The sequence below is a fragment of the Elephantulus edwardii genome, unplaced genomic scaffold (genome assembly GCF_000299155.1).
Source record: "Elephantulus edwardii isolate Elephantulus edwardi_28Jun2011 unplaced genomic scaffold, EleEdw1.0 scaffold00105, whole genome shotgun sequence".
Lineage (NCBI taxonomy): Eukaryota > Metazoa > Chordata > Mammalia > Macroscelidea > Macroscelididae > Elephantulus > Elephantulus edwardii.
Window position 1 is genome coordinate 2,065,906 of NW_006399855.1, and position 20,161 is coordinate 2,086,066.

The window sequence follows — 20,161 nt, forward strand, 5'->3', positions numbered from 1 at the left end:
GCTAAAGAAAGGGTTACACACAGAATCATTCTTGAATAGTTAACAGCAATGGAAGCGGAGGAGAGAACAGTGAAAATTACTAAGTATATAATAGACACTTGTTAAGATGGATGAAAGGAAAGGGAGTATACAACAAAGGAATGTTCAGACATTGTGAGTGTTGTAATTATAGCTGTAAAATGTATTGTGATTGAGTCAATGAAAATAATATGCTTTTAAACTTTCATCAAGTCATAATTAAATAGAGTTCTTGAGCTCTAAAATGCGTAGCAAAAAAACTTTAAAAACAAAAAGAGGCATATTGTTTACAAATAAATATGCCAAGGCCACACGACACATTAGTGGCAATCAAGACATCTATGTCCATACTTTGTTGTTTCAGGTGTTAAGTTGATTTTACCTCCTATCGGGTGTTATTTGCTGTCATCTCTACAGAAACAGAGCACCAGCTCTTTCTCTTATGAAGCTACTGGGTGGATTTGAATGACCAGCCTTTTGTTTAGCAGCCAACCACATGACTGTTGCAATGTAATTCTAAAGTATTTTGAATCCTACCAATCTGTTTTTTTATCCCCCCCCTTTCATTTTGCTGTTGCATAAATGAAAGATCAGAAGGAGATGATAATATTCCTTCCCTGCCATGGTTTGAAATTTTTCATTCAAATTAAAGAAATAGTGCCTATTTGAAAGCCGAGATACAAGCAGTTAATGATTAAATATAGGATGTATACGACATGGAAATCTAACATTACAAATTACTTCATTTCATAAACGTGCAAGTTTCAAAGACTACAAAATAACTAAAAGTTTTTTGTAACTTTACTCATAAGTAACTGATAATTTTATTTATGACATAGATTGGCATATCTAGTATTTTGAAATAACTAAAATTAGAAAAAAGTATTGAAAACATTACATCATTTGGAAGAATTTTTTAATTGATCTGAAAAAGATGATTGGCTAATTAACAGATATTTGGTGGGAAAAATGTCATTGTTAATTAACATTATTTCACCTAAAGAATATATATATATATATATCATATCCATTAAATAGGGAGCTCTGTTGGCCTAGTGGTAAGGAGCTGTATTGTCAGTCCAAAGGCATAGGTTCAAATCCCTCAGCAGTTCCTCAGGGAAAAGATGGGCAGTCTCTTCCTGTGTGATTTACTACCACTGAAAACTCACTGGAAGGTCAGCTATGAACCTGTTCGAACTTGATGGTACTTAACAACGACAATCTATAAAATTTATAGAAAAATTTTAGTGGTTATTTTCAAATGATAACATTAAAGGTTGTTAAAATCTCATATATAAAAGATTTATGGCATTATTTTATTTTGGTGTCAAACTGTCTGAATTTGGATCTTTTCTGTTTAATAGCTGTATGATTTTAACTTAGTTACTTAGAGTTACAGCTTGCTTGACTCCATAATCAACACCAGCAGTCAGGAAATCAAAAGACGAATTGCTTTGGGAAAATCTACTGTCAGGGATCTCTCCAGAGTTCTGAAAAGCAACGATGTCCATCTAGAGACTAAGGTGCACCTGAAACAGGCCATGGTCTTTGAAGTTACTTGCTGTGCATCAAACAATGACTAAGGATGATAGAAGAACAATTGATGCTTTTGAAATATGGTGCTGGTAAAGTGTCTTGAACATACCACAGATTGCCAACAAAACAAATAGGTCTATCTTGGAGAGGATGAAACTAAGTTTTTTCCATGGAGGCAAGGATTTTAAAGGTTCATCTCTCATACTGACCAGGAGAGACCGGTCCTTGGAGAAGGACATCATGCTCGAAAGGGTGGAAGGATCACGCACAGAAGAGGAAAACCCCAGATGAGATGGATTGACTCAGTAACTGACTAATGGGAGTAGGTATCAGAGACTATGAGATTGGCTCAGTAACTAGGACAATGGAGGTTCTTGTGTCAGAATCAATGAGACTGGCTCAGGAAAGGGCAGGCTTCAGAGCTGCTGTACATAGAGCTGCTATGGGTTGCAGGTGACTCGATGGCACGTAGCAGCAACTAAATAAGGATAGTAATAAAAGTGCCTTTTTTAGGCATATTACAAGGAATAAACTAGGATATAATAGCGTATGTGTCACAGCATAATGTGGGTGCATAATAAACAAGAAAAAACCATTTTTTTAACCATTGTTTAACCATTGTTAATAATTTAACTGTATTTAATTCATCATTTTATTTACCCTTATCTCCCTCATTTAACTTTTCCGGAAAATTTAAGTATCTCTTTCAACCTCTAGTTTACTAAAGGAAATTGTTCCTAATCTCTCATATAGAGTAAATTTCTCCTTATGTTATAGTACCTCTAAGGCAAAGGCATTTGACTGTAAGGATCATAACAAATTATGGTTATTATTAAGAAGAATGGAATCCCAGAACACTTAAATATACTCACATGACCAAGAAGCTGTTATCGGAACAGAACAAGAGAACACTACGCGGTTTAAAATTTAAAAAGGTGTATATCAGGGTTGTATCTTTTCTCCATCCTTATTCAGTCTGAGCAAACCATTTGAGAATCTGGATCTTGTGAAGAAAAATGTGACATCAGGAACAGAGAAAGACTCGTCAATAACCTGCATTATGCAGATAACACAAGCTTGCTTTTTAAAATTAGGAGGACTTCAAACACTTGCTGTAGAAGATTAAATACTACAACCTTCAATATCTCAACATCAAGAAAACAAGCCTTCACCACTGGACTAATAGGCAACATCATGATAGATGGAGAAAAGATTGAAATTATCAACGACTTCATCTTAGATCCACAGTCAACACCTTTGGCTGGCATCAGCAGTAGAGATGTCAAAAGACATACTGCTTTGGGAAAGTCTGTTGTCAGTGACCTCTCCAAGTACTGAGCAGTAATGATGTCAATTTGAAGACCATGGTGTCCTGATTCAGGCCTTGGTCTTTTCAGTTATTTGCTATATGTCTGAAATCTGGACAGTGAATTAGGATGACAGAAGAAAAAGTAAAGCCTTTGAGTCGTGGTGTTGGAGAATAGTGCTGAATATTCCATGGACTACCAAGAGAACAAGCAGAAAGTGAATCCAGAGTGTTCCTTGGAGGCACAAATTGTGAAGCTTCACCTCATGTACTTTGCATGTGTTGTTAGGAGATGTTTTTCCTTGGAAAAGGGTATGTTTTTGTTTTTGTATGCCATCGAGTAGCCTGCAACTCACAGCGACCCTTAGTACATTACCTCTGAAACCTGCTCTATCCTGAGACAGTTTCCTCGTTTCCAACAGATCTAATTCCGTTTCTCCAGTCACTGACTCAATTAATCTCATTAAGGGTCATCTTCTCCTGCACTGTCCCTCCATCCTTCCAAACATGGAGATCACGGAACACGTAATTGTGCTCGTGTTAAACCTAATCTTAGAAAAGGGTATCATGTTTGGAAAAGTGGAGGGTTATCAAAAGAAAGACAGACCCTCACCAAGATGGATTGAAACAGTGACTTCAGCAGTGGGCTAAAGTAAATAAGAGAAAATAAATAATGAAGATGGCACAGGATAGGACAGGGTTCAGATCTGTTGTTCACAGGGCCATTTTGAGTTCTCTGTGACTTGATGGTACCAAACAAGAAGAACAAGGTAGTCTCAGAGTCGTGGGGTGGAGTTAATTGTTAGGTTTGGCTACTAAATTGGAAAGTTGGCAATTCTAATTCACCCAGAGGCATATTGGAAGAAAGACCTGATGACCCTTTTCCAAAAATGATACTCATTGCAGTCTCCCTTTCTCTGGTCACATAGTGGTGAGAAGCTGCATTGCAATCCCAAAGTTTTGTGGTTCAAATCCACCAGAACACAAAAGGGCCAGCACACCATTCTTCTTTTACTGCCTAGTCAAGCTTTATCGAGGCAGTCTTTCACTACTTACTACACCTTCTTTCATTAAGGTGGATACTCTGATAGCAATTATCTTGTGTACCTTCATTTTATTTTACGTATTTGTTTATGTTAATAATTAATAATATATATGCTTGTATATAATAGTACATAAAAACAACAACATAGTATATTGCTTGTTTTTATTTAAGCCTCTTGTTTTAAGTTATCAAGACTTCAGGAAGGGTCTTTGTATTTAAAAGTCGGTCGTTATTATTTAGGAGGAACATTCTTCTAAGTGGTACAATACTCTTCTATCAGTATGCTGTACTGAGGTAACCTGGGGTTGTTGTGATGCTGAACCTTGTGCCATGGCGAGTGTCAATTACCCCTGGTGGATAGTGTTCGGTGGAGCTCCCAGTTTAAGACAGGTTTGGAAGCAGGAGTGGCATCCACTTTGTAAACAATATGCTTCTGGAAACTCTATGAACTTTGATAAATGACAATAGTTATAGAAAAGCTGTAGGTCTTTTTTTCATAGGGTTGCTATGAGTCATGCGCAACTTGATAGCAGTAAACAACAACACAGTTATCTTTCTTACTACACCATGAGTTTAATAGAATTTTCTCATGTTTGTAACCATAGCACATAGTGTTAGCCGAAAAGCAGCCATTTGTTATAAAGTTGTACCTTTTTGGATGAATGATTAATGCATAATGTTCATTGTGACTTGACAATAACCACCTACTACCTTCCACTGGTAAATTTTATAATCTCTTGGGAGATTGTGTGGTTAGGAAGAAAGAACCTTGAATTAGAAATAAGTTCGTAGACTTCTTTGAACAATGCAAACTACTTTTCTGAGCCTTGGTTTCCTTTCTCTTTTAAAATAGAATAATAACATCTGCTTTACCTGTATTGTTGTTGTTATGTGCTGTCGAGTTGTTTGTGACTCATAGCGACTCTATGTACAACAGCCCTAAACCCTGCTCTATCCTGTGCCAATCGCACTGCCTCTGACACACCAATCCCGATTACCCCAGTCACTGAGTCAATCCATCTCATAGAGGGTCTTCCCCTCTTGCGCCTTCCCTCCACCCTCCCAAGCATGACGTCCCTCTCCAAGGACCTGTCCCTCCTTGCAACATGCCCAAAGTATGACAGACGAAGCCTCAGAATCCTTGCCTCCAAGGAGTTGCTTGGTTTAATCCTCTCTGGGATGAATCTGTTTGTTTTCTTGGCAGTCCATGGTACATTCAATACTCTTCTCCAGCACTACAGCTCAAAGGCATCAATTCTCCTTCTGTCCTCCCTAGTCATTGTCCAACTCTCTGATGTATAATAAGTGATTGTAAAGACAATGGCCTGTATCAGGCGCACCTTAGTCTCCAGAGAGACACCGTTGCTCTTGAGTACTTTAGAGAGGTCCCTTATAACAGACTTTCCCATCGCAATACGTTTTTTGATTTCCTGTCTGCTGGTGCCAAGAGTGTTGACTGTGGAGCCGAGCAAACTGAAGCTGTGAACAATCTCAGTCTCTTCGCCATCCATCCTGATGCTACCAATTTATCCAGTGGTGAGAATCTTTGTCTTCTTGACATTGAGCCTTAGTCCATACTGAAGGCTGCAGTCCTTGACCCTCTACAGCAAGTGCATGAGGTTCTCCTCAGTTTCAGCAAGCAGGGTTGTGTCATCTGCATAACGGAGATTGTTAATAGATCTTCCAGCAATCCTCATGCCACGATTCTCCTCATAGAGCCCAGCCTCTCAGATAATCTGCTCTGCATACAGGTTGAAAAGGTATGGAGACAGGACACATCCCTGGCGTACACCCTTCCCAATTTTGAACCATGCAGTGTTACCCTGCTCTATTCTGACTACTGCCTCTTGGTCCAAGTATAGGTTTCACACTTGAATTCTAATGAGCGAAGACCAGATAAGTTGTGGGAGGATGTCAAATGTATCATCCAGGAAGAGTGCAAACGGTCATTACAAAGACAGAAGTGGAAGAAAAGACCAAAATGGTTGCACTGGAGCGTAGAGAAGCAAAAGCACAAGGAAGAATTCAAGATACAAAAGAGCTGAACACAAGATACTAAAAGGCAGGTCGGAATGACAAAGCAAAATATTACAATGAAATGTGCGAGGAGCTAGAGTCGGAAAATCAAAAGGGCCAAACTCGTTCAGCATTTCTTAAGCTCAAGGAACTGATGAACAAATTCAAACCTCGAGTTGCTATAATCAAGGATGCTTTAGGCAGAATATTAAATGATCCAGGAAGTATTAAAAGAAGATGGAAGGAATATACTGAGTCATTGTATCAAAAGGAATTGGCAGATACAGAAGAATTTAATGAAATAACATATGAGCCAGAGCCTATGGTGATGGAGGCAGAAGTTCAAGCTGCTTTGAAGGAAATGGCAAAAAATAAGGCCCCAGGAATAGATGGTATACCAATTGACATATTTCAGCTAACAGATGCTGCCCTGGACGTGCTCACCAAGTTGTGCCAAGAAATCTGGAGAGCAACCACTTGGCCAACTGACTGGAAGAGGTCTAGATTTGTTCCCATTCCAAAGAAAGATGACCCAACAGAGTGTGGAAACTATAGAACAAAATCATTGATTTCACATGCAAGCAAGCTTCTACTGAAGATTATCCAAAACGACTGGAACAGCACATCAGCAGAGAATTGCCAGAAGTCCAGGCTGGGTTTAGAAGGGGTCGTGGTACTAGGGATATTGTTACTGATGTTAGATGGATCTTAGCTGAAAGCAGGAAATACCAGAAGAATGTCTATCTGTGTTTCATTGATAATGCAAAGGGTTTGACTCTGTGGATCATAACAAACTGACTTACCTGTGTTATAGAACTGGAAAAAATTTGAGTATTAACCTTGTACTTATTTTTCTTTTAATAAGTTTCATAGGAGAATATACAAAGGAATTCCCCTCCAGCTCAGAGGTGAAGTCTGGGCCTTACTTCTTGAGATCCCTAAAATGAAAGAAGAAACAAGAGGCCTTTATAGTGTGAGTATCTAAAGGTGTCCTGTTAGTGTGAAATTGTAAAGCTGGATTTATTTCTTTTAGCTTTCAAAGTCATTTATAATATTCTTAGTATCACTTAAATTATTAAAATCAAAGTACATTGAGTTTTATAGTTCTGGTATATGTATCTTTGCTATCTTTGTTTATTGCGATTGAATTAGTAGTTTTCAAGTACTATTTTCTTTATTATTACAGAAAGTTACTTTCTGTATTAATCAGTAGCTATCAAGTGCTTTTCAAAGAAAAACTTGTAAGGAAAATTGAGTAACACTTGATGGTAGCTACTCTTTTTCAATGTTGTATTAATAATTAGATGTCCTTTATCAGTTTTAAAGTTGAATTGGAAAATAACAGAATTCCGTATTTGAGACTGATTAACTCTTCTCTTCACATATGAAAAATAAATTTGCCTACATTCTTGTTGTTGTTTTTGTTGTTGTTGGGTGCCATTGAGGCCAGATTGACTCAGAACTGACCCTCCAGCAGAGTTCAAATCTCACGGGAGGAGATTAGCCATTCTTCTCCCACAGAACAGCCCATCGATTGAAAGCATGTCTCTTTGGGATTGCAGTACAGCTCCTTGCCACGAGGCCACCAGAGTGCCACACTATTATTAGTGTATTTTATTAATAACCTGGTTCAGCTTTTAACTCAGCAATCAGAATGCATTCACTAAATTAGGCAATACATTAATTATTGACATTAGACAATCCTTTATCATCTCAGTTAACCTTTGAAAAGAATAAGAATTTTCTAAATTATGATATATGTAACATCCAAGAATTTTAATCCATAAATTTAAAAATATATTTTTGAGATATGTGTGTGTGTAAAATAGAAGAAATTAAAATAGATCAGTTAGAAAAGAGAATTGTTAGCCTAAGTGGTAAGAGGAGTTTAGAATACTTCTTAGTTATTTTTATTGTATATATTTTTCTTTTCAGATAAAATTTAATCAAAATGAAAGATAAAAAATACTGGTTAATACAGAGTTGTTAATTTGGTATGAGTAGGAGATTTAAAATATTATTTGGTCGCTGAAAAGACTAAGAATTTATGGCTGATTTTTGAGTTTGAAATTAATTTAGATTGTGCATTAGTGATTTATTTTTAGATTTATAGTTTTAGAGAGCCACTATTGGAAATGCACTCTTTCTGAGACAACATATATAAAGTATAACCCATGCACCTAATATAGTGTGCTTGTATTTTTGGAGTTTGGGGAGGTTTTGGGGGGGGGTTTTATTTGTTTTATTTATGAAAGAAGGAAAAGACCTTTACTTAACTGCTAATGTAGCGCTGTAATTTTCAGTTATATTTTAGGCTTTTTTCATATAGGATAAAATTTCTGAAGCTTGATTAATATGAGGTAATCCTTTAGTAAAAATCAGTGTTCCACAATAGATATTACTCTTCCATCTAGGGTTTTCTGCTTATAGTTTCCAGTACTGCTATAAACATTATTTTTACTGTTACAGCATTATTTTTAAACCAACACTTTATTTCTTTAATTTTTTTAATTGCAATTTTAGTGAGAGTTTACAGAAGGGTTAGGTTTTCCTTCATTCACAGATACACATTTTCCTTTTCCTCCATCTCTCGATTCACTTTGCAGTGCACTCCTTGTTCCAGATTCTTAGTGGTCATACCTATAATGCCTAATCATACATCCCTTTCAGACATTCCTTTCCTTCATCTAATCCAGTGCAGCGTGTATTATCTGTTCTCTCCTCACTGCCCCGTGTCTGTTGTATCATTATTCTTCAAGTTTTCTTTATCACTTGTTTGACCTTTCTCGGAAGAAAACTCTTTGCTAAGTGCCAAAGAATGTATAAAGATTGTTAGGTAGTGTCTAGAAACTTTTCTATTTAGGGAGACATTTTTGCACAAAAATACTTAATACTAGTAATTATTTTTGTTGTTGATTGCCTTCAAGTCGAGCACAACTCATAGCAACCCTATGAACAAAAGGCCTATGATAAAAATTCCAAAAATCATAAAGCAAGAGAGTTGCTGTATTTTAAAAGAAGACAAGAAATCACCCTTGATCCTCATGATTCAGGAAGATTTCATAGACTAGGGAGTACCTGAGGTGGCAGCTCTGGTGACACAGTGCATTAAATGTTGAGCTGCTAGCCGAAAGGTTGATAGGTCAAATCCTCTAGCAGCTCCACAGGAAGGAGATGGACAGTCTCCTCCCATTAAGATTTACAGCCTCAGAAACCCTGTAGAGGGTCACCACAAGGTCAGATCTTCTTATTGGCAGTGGATTTTAGTGGAGCTAGACTTCATTTACTGTAACACTGATGTGTCAAATGCGTTAATGGTTGGCTACTCAATGCGGACAGAGAGTGGGGTGGAGCTCCCCAATTAAAACAAGCTTGGAAGGAGGCATGGCATCCACTCCCATAATAGCTTGCCTCCAGAAACCCTATGAACCTGGAGAGAGGATGAAAGGCACCCAAGTGTCGAGAACTCTCCTTCATAGGGTCGCTATGAGTCGCCTGGGACTCGACGACACTTAACAGCAACAACAACAACAGACTTCATTTATGACAGGAGAAAAAGGAAGAGAGAGGAAGTAAAAGATATTTGAAGCTTCATATTGCTGTGTTTTTAAAAATACAGTATCTACTTTTCTTTGAGGAGAGTTAACATTATTTAAACACTTTTATGTGTGACTGCTTTTCTAAATGCTTCATGTGAATTAAGTAATTTTCCTCTTGCAGTAATGCCAAGAGGCAGGGTTTTATTTTTTAAAAAACTTCATTTTTTGCATTTTACAGATGAAGAAACTGAACTTAGTGAAGTAGAATAACTTCCCTGAGGTTAGAAACTGGCAAAAGATTTTTAAATACAAGTTACTCTGGCTTTTGAGCCAGTGCTTTCATTTACTCTGTTCATTTATACCCATCTCATTTTTATTTTTCTTTCTCCCATCCCTCCCTCTGCCCCTCAATCTCATTTCTTTTTCTCTCTTTTCTTTTAGGGACGTATCTGAGAGTGGTAAAGGCTTAGTTAGTGGTGATGAACAGCCTCATCTACAGCCTTAGTATACATAACTCAATAATCATGTAGGCCAAGCCACAGCAAATTTTCATGTACATGCTTTTGACTATATTTCTGCCTTTAGGTCTATGGATTAATTAGATTTTTTAAAAATGATAATATTTATTTTTTAAATAAATTCATTACATTTATGACATTGCATATATATATCCACCTACCCAGTCTCAGATAATCTTTATGCTTCCTGTCATAAGATAAATGCATTAGAGGTCCTGTATTCTGTACCTTAGCTTGTAAATTTTGTAGGCCGTAATGGTTTTGATACCACCCCCTCCCCACCAAAAAAAAAAAAAACAAAAACCCAACCCAAACCTGCTTAACTAGGCCTGACTTCTATTATGTGGCTTCTTTCTTTCTTATTTTGTTTTAAATTGATTTATTCCCTTCATAGTAACAAGTTAGCAACTCTTCCACAAGGAGGTATTTTATATGTGGCTTCTGTTTATATTAAACTTTTTCTATCCTTTAGGTTAACTGATGATGTAAGTTTATTTGGGTGTTTTCTTTATTCCAATTAAATTTTAATTATAAAGCTTTTTCCTCCCTTTCCATAATACCTTATTAAGTATGTTCTTTTTAATGTTCCTATATTGAATATTTTACCAGTAGATCTGTAGAACAATAATTAAAACATGTTCACTTTCCCATTACCTATTTATTTTCATTAGCTATTAAATGAACAAGCATGTATAGGTGCTTTTTCTTTGTTTTGTTTTTTTTCTTTTGGAAGCTACATTTTTGTAATATCTTCTGGGCCAACTTTTATCAGAAATAGTATACAGTAATTTTTTATTTTCTTTTTTTGTGTGTGTTTGTGCAGTCAAATCAGATCTGACTGGTACAGGAGGAGGTTACCCTCCTTCTCTAGCAGAGCATCTGGTGAATTTGAACCACTCACCTCTGGATTTTCATTCAGCTTCCTGACAAGAAGCCACCAGAGCTTCCTACAATAATATTTTTGCAATAGTATGGTTCTTTTAGGAACTCTTGTGGCCCATGTGATAAAGAGTTGTGCTGCCAACCCAGAGGCACAAGATTCAGATCCAACATCTGTGCCATGTTTGTTATTGTTGTTTGCCTTTGAGTTAGAACTCACCTAAAGCTGACCCTCGAGTGGTTTTTGGAGGCAATAATGGAATAGAGGGAGGTTTTCCATCCTTTTCCTGCAGAGAATCTGGTGGATTCAAACCATGTGCCTTTGGGATTGCAATGCAGCTTCTTACAAGTAGGCCAATCAGAGTTCCCTATATCTCCATGTAGTGGTGACAGAGTACCATTGATTTGGAACTGACCCATAGTTGACCCTCCAGCAGGTTTTCAGAGGCATTAAATCTCATGAAAGTTGTTCATCTTTCTCCCACAGAGCAGCTGGTTAATTTAAATCGTATACTTTTGCATTGGCAACACAATTCCTTACCGCTCGGCCACCAGAGCTCCCTATCTCCATGTTTAAGATCTGAAATAGAGTATTAGTGACTCTGAAGTAAAATCTAAGTATTCTTCATGTTCCACAAGCTACAAAAGATACTCTTCTCTAAGATCCCATCTCAAAACACAGAAAACATATTTTCATAAAGCATTTAACAAACACATATTCCAGACATACCTAGATATCCTTTCCATTTTTAGCCAGATTCAAGAACTAATATGTTTTATGTATATTTAGAGATTGAGCACTGGTAATATAGTGTGTGATCTGTTGGGCTGCTAACCCAAAAGCTGGCAGTTCAAATCCACCAGTCACACCATGGAAGAAAGATGAGCGGTCCCCTTCTGTAAAGATTTACAACCTCAGAAACCTGATGGAAGATACTAATGAATCCAAACTAATTTGACAGCAGTGGTCTGAGACGGAATTACACACACACACACACACACACACACACACACACACACACACACAAAACACATTACCAGTACATGATAAGTGCGTCAGCATAACATGAGTATAGATGCTTAATTGTACTTACACTTGGTTTTATATAAATGAATATTCATTTTAATATGCCTTCTAGTTAAACGTGAAGATTAATCTAACTCCACTTCCTCCTGAAACGCTATTAAATTCATAAACCGAGTTTTTAAAAATATAAACCCCCTAAAAAACCAAGAAAACTAGAGAAGAGATAACAGCGACTTATTTTTAAAAACTGGAATATAATTTTTGTCTGGCAGTGGGAAATTGGAGAAGCAACTTGATTTATATCTCAGAATCTCTAAAAGATTTGGTAATTGCCAAGAGAGGGCTGAGCTGATGAGGGAAAGGTATGCCTCATGGGGAAGCTGCCCCATCATCCTGTCATGTCCCATGTCGTTTACATTTAATAAACTGCAAACTTTATAAAATGAAATTTGGGTCTGGCAGTGGGAAATTGCAAAAACAACCTGATTTATATTCCAGAATTTCCAGAAGGCTTAGTAATTGCCAATACAAGGAAGTGGTGGTAAAACTAAAAAGTCAAGTTGTTGAAAGCCTATTTTAAATGCCCCTACGTGCGCTTCCCCAATATAGCACAAGACTGATAAAGCAGGCTTTTGAATGGGGGAATAAACATACAACATTGCTGAGGGTGGGGCTGCTATAATGAAAACAGAAGACTTGAATACCCCGAAGTTTGGACATTCCCACAATTTCTTCCACTCAGTTTCCTGGCTGCTAAGTGCTTGTCTTAGACAGGATCAAAGAGCCTTCTGTGAAGAATGACAAACTTATGAGGAAAAAGTACATACAGCTGGGGAACCTCAGTGAAACTGCACAGCCAGATCACCAATGACAACACAGTTTGAAAGCCCCAAATGCACCTTTTTAGTATCTACTTTTAAGTATAAGCAATGAAGTATTACTAGTCATTTGAAGAAAGAAGCAAACATGAATGACAAAACAAAGAAATGTAATAAAACAACTGTAGAGTGCTGTGACAAAGAAAAACGAAGGCCTTATGAGTATTTAAAAAGATAATATAAAAATTATGAAGATATAAAAACTGAAGACATTTTCCAGAATGTGGGTTAATAAAAGATAGTATAATAAAAAAATTGTAATAAGAGTCAGAAAGAGAAAATGAAAGTGGATGAGGAAATCACCAAAGGAGTTATTAAAGAAAATGTCCCAGAATTGAGATAACTTTTTAAGACAGAAAGTATCCATCAAGTATCTAGCCTTTGGATAAGAATAGATTCACCTCAAAAAAAAGAACAACTTCAGAGCATGGAGAACAAATAACTCCTATAGATTTCAAGCAAGAAAAACTAAAAAAAAAACCAAAAAAACAAACCAACCAAACAAAAAAAAACCCAAAAAACATTTCATGTAAAGAATCAAAAATTAAAATAACAACACTGGAAACTAAAAAGTAGAAGACAGTGAAACAGTACCTTTTTGCAAAAAATGTTTTCCATTTTTCGATTCTAAAACAGCCAAAGAGTTATGAGAATAGATTTATCAAATCATTCAATATTTTTTAAAAATTTCTATTACTTGCACCTCTTCACAGGAGCTATTAGAAGATGTGCTTCTCTAGAACAAGAGACTAACCCAAGAAAGAAGACCCAAGATTCTGAAAGCTCAACATAAGAAAAAAGCAAAGGAAAATCCAAAGAAATAATGAAGAGAAATTTCAAAACCCCAGCTATACAGCAACCTTAGAGATCAGCCCACACTAGAATAGATCAGGGAAATGAGTCTTAAACAAGATGAAATTGGGTGAGCTCTGGTGGCCTAGTGACCAGAAGCTGCACTGCAATCCCAGAGGTGAGTGGTTCAAATCCACCAGATGCTCTGCTGGAAAAGGAGGGACAATTTCCTCCTGTACCAATAAGATCCGATTTGATGGTACACATGCAAAACATAATTTTTTTTAAAAAAAAAGATGAAATTGATAGAATATTTAACATCTCCAAAACTATTTCTCCAATTTAGAGTGCATTTGGGATTTAATTCTGTAGGACAGAGTATATGACTACCCCATCGTTGTAAATTTGTATGTGAGCACACTGCTTCTTCTTCTCCCCCTTGGCAGCTGGGGAGTTCCAGCTATTGACCTTCTACGTAACCCACTGAACCACCAGGAGCTCAAAAGCAATTATCAGCTCCAATGGGAAAAAAATACTATGTTGGAAAGGGGGGGAAAAATATAGTAGACTACATGGTTCAGCTATGAAGATACAAACTGCAGTTGGTTTGTTTTGGTTTTAGTTTAAAAATCTAACTCTCTTGATATCAGGGTAAGCAGGAAAAAGTGGTTACAGAAGAAGGTAAGAACAAAATAGATGGGGGACATGAGTGGGAGGGAAACTTAGGTACTTTCTTATATTTTTATTTTTTGTTATGGAAATTATTTTCTTAGTGGAAAAAAATTTTTTTAACTATGTGTCTAAAGCTTTCAGTAATTGATTTCCATAAATGTGCTTTCTTTCCCCTTTTTCCTCTTCAGAAATTAAAACACAGAGCACGGGGTTGTTCACCTGATATCAGACAGATTGACCTTGATGTCAACCGCACGTTTAGGGATCATATTATGTTTAGAGACAGATATGGTGTTAAGTAAGTAAAATTTAATATTGTTAAATGTAAATAGAATTTCTAAGTGCTCTTTACCAAAAGTCTTTATTAACTTTATCGAGGATCTCTTGTGTAGATTATAATTTTGAATCAGATGCTAAAAGTTAATGTTTTTATAGATTATTTAAATTGATGTTGTGTGAAATTTAGGATTTAATTCAACTAGATAAATTACATTTTTTTTAACCTTTTGACATAGTAGCTGCAATACAGTTAGGAAAGAATAATTTTATGATCTTGCAACTCTGAAAAAGTAATTTTATTAAAAAAAAACAGAAAAACAGGGGAGATTGTGTTACTACTTGAAAACTATCAGTGATAAAGATATCCATAGAGTATTTACTTCATTCATAAATGAAACTTTTAAAATTATTATTTTTAAATTGTGTTGTTGCTATTATGTGCCACTTAGTTGGAATCAACCCATAGCTGATCTTCCAGCAGGTTTTCAGAGACAATAAATTGCACAGGGGGAGATTTGCCCGTCTTTCTGGAGCAGCTGGTCAATTTGAACCACGTGCCTTCTGATTGGCAGCACAATTTCTTACCCACTAGGCCACCAGAGATCCCTATTTTTAACGTAATTAAGTATAGCATATGTTTACTGACATTAAGTTTATCATTGCTATGACAGTTTATGAAAGAAAGGTACAGTTTTGCTATCTGTATTTGTATGTCTTATATTGACTATAAAGAGAGCTCGGTTTGTTTAATGGTAATGAATTGCACTGCTAATCCAAAGACATGTGATTGGAATCTACCAGCTGTTCCGAAAGAGAAAGATAGACAGTCTCCTGTGTGATTTATTGCCTTTAAAACCCTACTGAAGGGTCAGCTATGATTGTTCTAACTCAATAGTAAATAACATCATTTTGTTGTTGTTAGCTGCTGTTAACAGTGGGTAACAGCATCATCTTGTTCTTCTTGTTGTTGTTAAGTGCCATCGAGTCAAGTATGACTCATAGCAACCCTATGAACAAAAGACTGTACCCAGTCTTGTGACATTCTCACACTTCCTGACACACGAGCCCATTGCAGCAGTCAACATGTCAGTCCACCTGGTTGAGGGTCTTCCTCTCCTTCGCCAACCCACTACCCTTCCCAGCATCATGCCCCTCTCCAAGGAGTAGCTCCAACTACCAATATGTCCAAAGTAAGTGAGATAAAGCTTCATCATTCCTGCCTCCAAAGAGCACTTCTGCAGCCTCTCTAAGACATATCTGTTCTTTCTCTTGGCCATCTATGGGACATTCAGTGTTCTTCTCCAACGTCACAGCTCAAAGACGTCAATTCTTTTTCTGTCATCCCTTTTCATTGTCTAGGTCCCAGATGCATCACTAGTAATCGGAAAGACTATGGCCTGAATCAGACACACCTTAGTCCTCAAACTGACATCATTACTCCTCAATAATTTGGAAAGCATCATAGACTATAATATTGTTACATAAAGTTAACTGTTAATAAGTTGTATTCATAAACTACATCTTTTGTTAGATGATAGGGAATGAAAGAAGAAAACAAAAATGCTGGCTTAATGTCTATTCAAACATTCATGACAAATTAAGGAAATACTCATTACTATATTAGAGCTCTTATTTCAGCAGATGGTTCTATAATCACAGATAATATTTCACTATCTTTCACTACCATTCAGTATTCCATTTTCCCTCAGCAAGTGCTTCAGCTTATCATGGTTCTCAGCTTGCTAAAATGACCTAAAGTGTAATTCTTGAAGTATCTGAATTTAGTAGTCATGTCTGAATTGGATTGTTATAATTTTCCATTGGATTTAATTACAGGGCAGTAGAACTAAGAGATACCTTTTATTCCAAATGTATTCTTCCTTACCTTTGTGCATAGTAGAATTCCCAGTATCCCTAGATAATGAGCATCAGTAACCTCAGTCACTATAACAACCTCATCTTCACCTATTGATTCAGAAGCATAAGAATACTAAAGGGATTGAGTGGAATATCAACTTCCAGATCAGTGAAATCATAATTTTTTTATTTTTTTAAATTTTTTTAAAAAATTTGATTATCTTTGTGTGTGTACCATCAAATCAGATCTGACTGGTACTGCAGGAGATTGAACCTCCTTCTCCAGCAGAGCATCTGGTGGATTCGAACCGCGTGAAATCATTATTATGTCTCCTAGGGAAGCATTCCTCCCTTTGGACTTCTAAACCAGCAGTTGTGGCGATGAAAACCAGAATTACCACTAAGAAAATAGTAGTGACACTAATGACTGATGCCATTCCCATTTTCCCGCCTTTATTCCTAGACCTGTGATTCCTAACTATAAGCAAAATAACACCAAAGACTGAACATTTGTTTAGAGCACATATATAACTTGAAGTACACTGCCTCCGCTCCAGAAGTTATTGTCATAGAGTCGGTACGGTAGTTGAGTCTTCAAAAGACCATTCCACTAATCTAATAAGGTCATTTGCTTCTGTGGTGATGATTTTAGAATGAGAGTTTGACCAAAGAGGGCAACAGATTTGGTGTATGATTTTTATTTATTTTTTTTTTTCTATGAGCATGAATGTTAGTCTAGACTGTATAAAGTATTAAGTTTGATCTTGGTGTCATAGCTTTATTACAGTAGTAATTTTCTTTATTTCAGCCGATTTGTTGGTGTTTTTTAAAAGTGTTGGTGACTTAAAATGTATATGAAATAACTGTGGAGTTTAATGTAAATATTTTTCCTCTAGGCAACAGTCCTTATTCCACGTTCTTGCTGCTTATTCTATATATAATACGGTAAGTTAGAGCATGATTACCCACAGGTCTTTGAGTTGTGTTCTGAGGAACTGGAGTCACTCTTCTACTACAATGTCCTCTGGACCACAATTCTTCATTTGAGGATTAGTTAGCTTCTACACTCTCTTTCAGCATTGTGATTGTTTGTGGGTTTTTTGGTTGTGGTGGTGGGTTTTTTGTTTTTGTTTGTTTTGTTTTTAAGATCTTGCTATAACCTGAGGGCCTTAGGGAAGGATTTGGAAATGGAAATATGACCACAATATGCCAGTGAAGCCCATTTTTATCTCTCTGTGACTTGTTTCCTTATGTTTTGGTATTGAAAAATTTTAAAACAGAATGAGCAGGAGATAATTTTCATGTAGTATTGGCTAGTTTTTCTTCTCAGTTTCTTTTTTCCAATCTTTCACTGTATCCTTTCTTTTTGCCTCATACTTGTATCAAGAAACCCTTGAATATTTGTCTTCATTTTATTCATTACCTTACTTAATATTCTCTCTAAAAGAAGACACTGTTCCTAGAGCGTATTTTCAGTTAGTTGAAGATTAGCTTTGTGCATAAATAAAACTATAAAAACTTACCTCTCTTCTTATTTGTTTCATAGCATTACAAGGCTAGATTAATTGTTTTTAAGATTAATTTTTATTTGACTCTATAGAAACCCTTCATTACTTCTGAGAAGTTGCCTTCTTTTGTAATTTTTTTATCCATTAGGTCAGGTCAAAACAGGGCATTCATAGACACTTAGTTGCTATTATCAGGAGCAGGCTGAAACTAAACTCTTTGGTAGTACAACCTGCTGTTCCTAAGGTGCTTACCAGTCTAGGGGAGAAGGTAAGTGGGGGAAAGGTTAATTAGTGTTAACATAATGTGAGTGTTAAATGCTTGTTGACAAGGTCCCAGAGAGGACAACCTTTGAACCATGAGAAGCATAATTTCTATTGTAATCAAGACCTTTACATTAGAAGGTGCAAAAATTCAGTTAACCTAGGACAAGTTAAAAAGGACTGCTCTCAGAAATAAAAAAATAAATAAATAGTTGGGGCTTGCAGGAACTAGAGTCAGAAAGTCTAAATCTTTATTGAAAAAGATACTCTTGGGTCACTGTGGTACCTCTGATTGTCTCTGAACTTTATTTACTACTTCTTGCAACTGAAATGGTATCTACACACTCAATGAAGTCATACTATCAAGTTCACACTGCTATCTGATTTGGTAGAGAGAATCTGATTAGTTATTCTCAGCCAATTAGTTATTCCCCTGGGGTCAGCTGTCTTCTCTGGCCCATCAGTATGGTCATATGGCACAAGCCATGAATTAAGCAGGGACTGTAATGCGAGGCAGAGGGGCATTCATCAGGGAGCAACAGCTAGAATGGCCTCCTAAAATATGTCTATTCAGAGATCTAGATGAGGAAAATGCATTGAGTATTTTTGCCAGTATCTGAGCAAAGAAAAGAAGTGCTGAGCTGAGAATTATACATAAAAAAGAAGTTATGGTAATATTATTATTCTTTAAAGACTGTAACGATGTTGAACAGAGGACAATAAAAGAATAAATAGTTAATGTATTTTGTCTCCTATCTAAATTTATTCTTAAATGTAATTTTAGTTTCATAGAATTTACCTCTAAAATTGTCCATTAACTGTGTTTAGTAGGCATTTGCTGACATTTTATAGTTAAGAGTATTATATGCATACACACACATACAAGTTTTATTGACAAACTCCCAGTTTCTTTGTTCATTTATTCTTTAGGAAGTTGGATACTGTCAGGGAATGAGCCAGATCACAGCTTTACTCCTCATGTATATGAATGAAGAAGATGCCTTCTGGGCCCTGGTCAAACTATTCTCAGGTCCCAAGCATGCTATGCATGGTAAGAAAACTTTATCTCATATAATACAAATAGACAAGAGGAATGAATAAAATTAAAACAAAAGTTTATAAGTTCTAGGTAGACTAATATACCAAATTTAATGTCCAAGGACTTGTTTAATAAGTATTTATTCCTAAATATGTATTTCATTTGTCTTTATTTAACCTTTCTAAGCTTTCTTGTTCAAACATATTTTCTTTTCCTCAAGTGTATTTTTGGCATTAAATTATTTATTTACTTGGCTCTAATCAAAAGGACCTAATTTAGATTCAGAAGAATTTAGAAAAAGCTATTCCTCCTTTAGAGAAAATGGAACTCTGATGGCCTAATGGTACAGAGTTGTACTGTCAACCCAAACGTAGGTGGTTCGAATCCACTAGTTGCTCTGCAGGAGAAAGATGAGCAGTTACCTCCCATGCAATATACTGCCTTTGAAAACTTACTGGAGGGTCAGTTACAATTCAGTTTCCACTTGACCAATACAACACCTTAGAGAAGAGATGGGAGTTCTTCTGGTCTGGTGAACACTGCAAACACAAAGGCATACTGTTCAAATCCACCAGCTGCTCTGAGGGAGAAATGCAGTTTACAGCCTCTAAAAATCTGCTGAACGGTCAGCTATGAGTTGTTTCCAACTTGATGGCACAAAACAACAGCTGAGAGAAGTTGCTATTTGATTAAAACTCTTAAACAGTTAAGAAATTATCATTTCTATGAAATAGTTCTTAGCTGGATATTGTGACGCATTACTTTGTCAAAAAATAATGATTGAGAAATGACAGGTGTTTAAAGAAATAACACGTAATAGTTGTGTATTCACCTGATGGTATGCATAGGAATCAGATCGACTACATCTGTGGAAGGAACCGCTGGAGAAGCTCATTATCAGCTGTGAAAACTAGGCCGGGGGCTGATTGTGGAACAGACCACCAATTACTCATATGCAAGTTCAAGCTGAAGCTGAGGAAAATTAAACCAA

General features: G+C 36.3%; 1 protein-coding gene across 1 annotated transcript in view; it reads left to right on the plus strand.

Moving 5' to 3' along the window:
• USP6NL (USP6 N-terminal like) overlaps positions 1 to 20,161 on the plus strand; it is a 219,035-nt gene that overhangs the window by 146,831 nt on the left and 52,043 nt on the right. The window contains exons 7-10 of the mRNA XM_006891872.1: positions 6,787 to 6,894; positions 14,415 to 14,524; positions 17,259 to 17,307; positions 19,062 to 19,182. Coding sequence (XP_006891934.1) covers positions 6,787 to 6,894; positions 14,415 to 14,524; positions 17,259 to 17,307; positions 19,062 to 19,182 — 388 coding nt within the window. The remainder of the gene's footprint in view (positions 1 to 6,786; positions 6,895 to 14,414; positions 14,525 to 17,258; positions 17,308 to 19,061; positions 19,183 to 20,161) is intronic.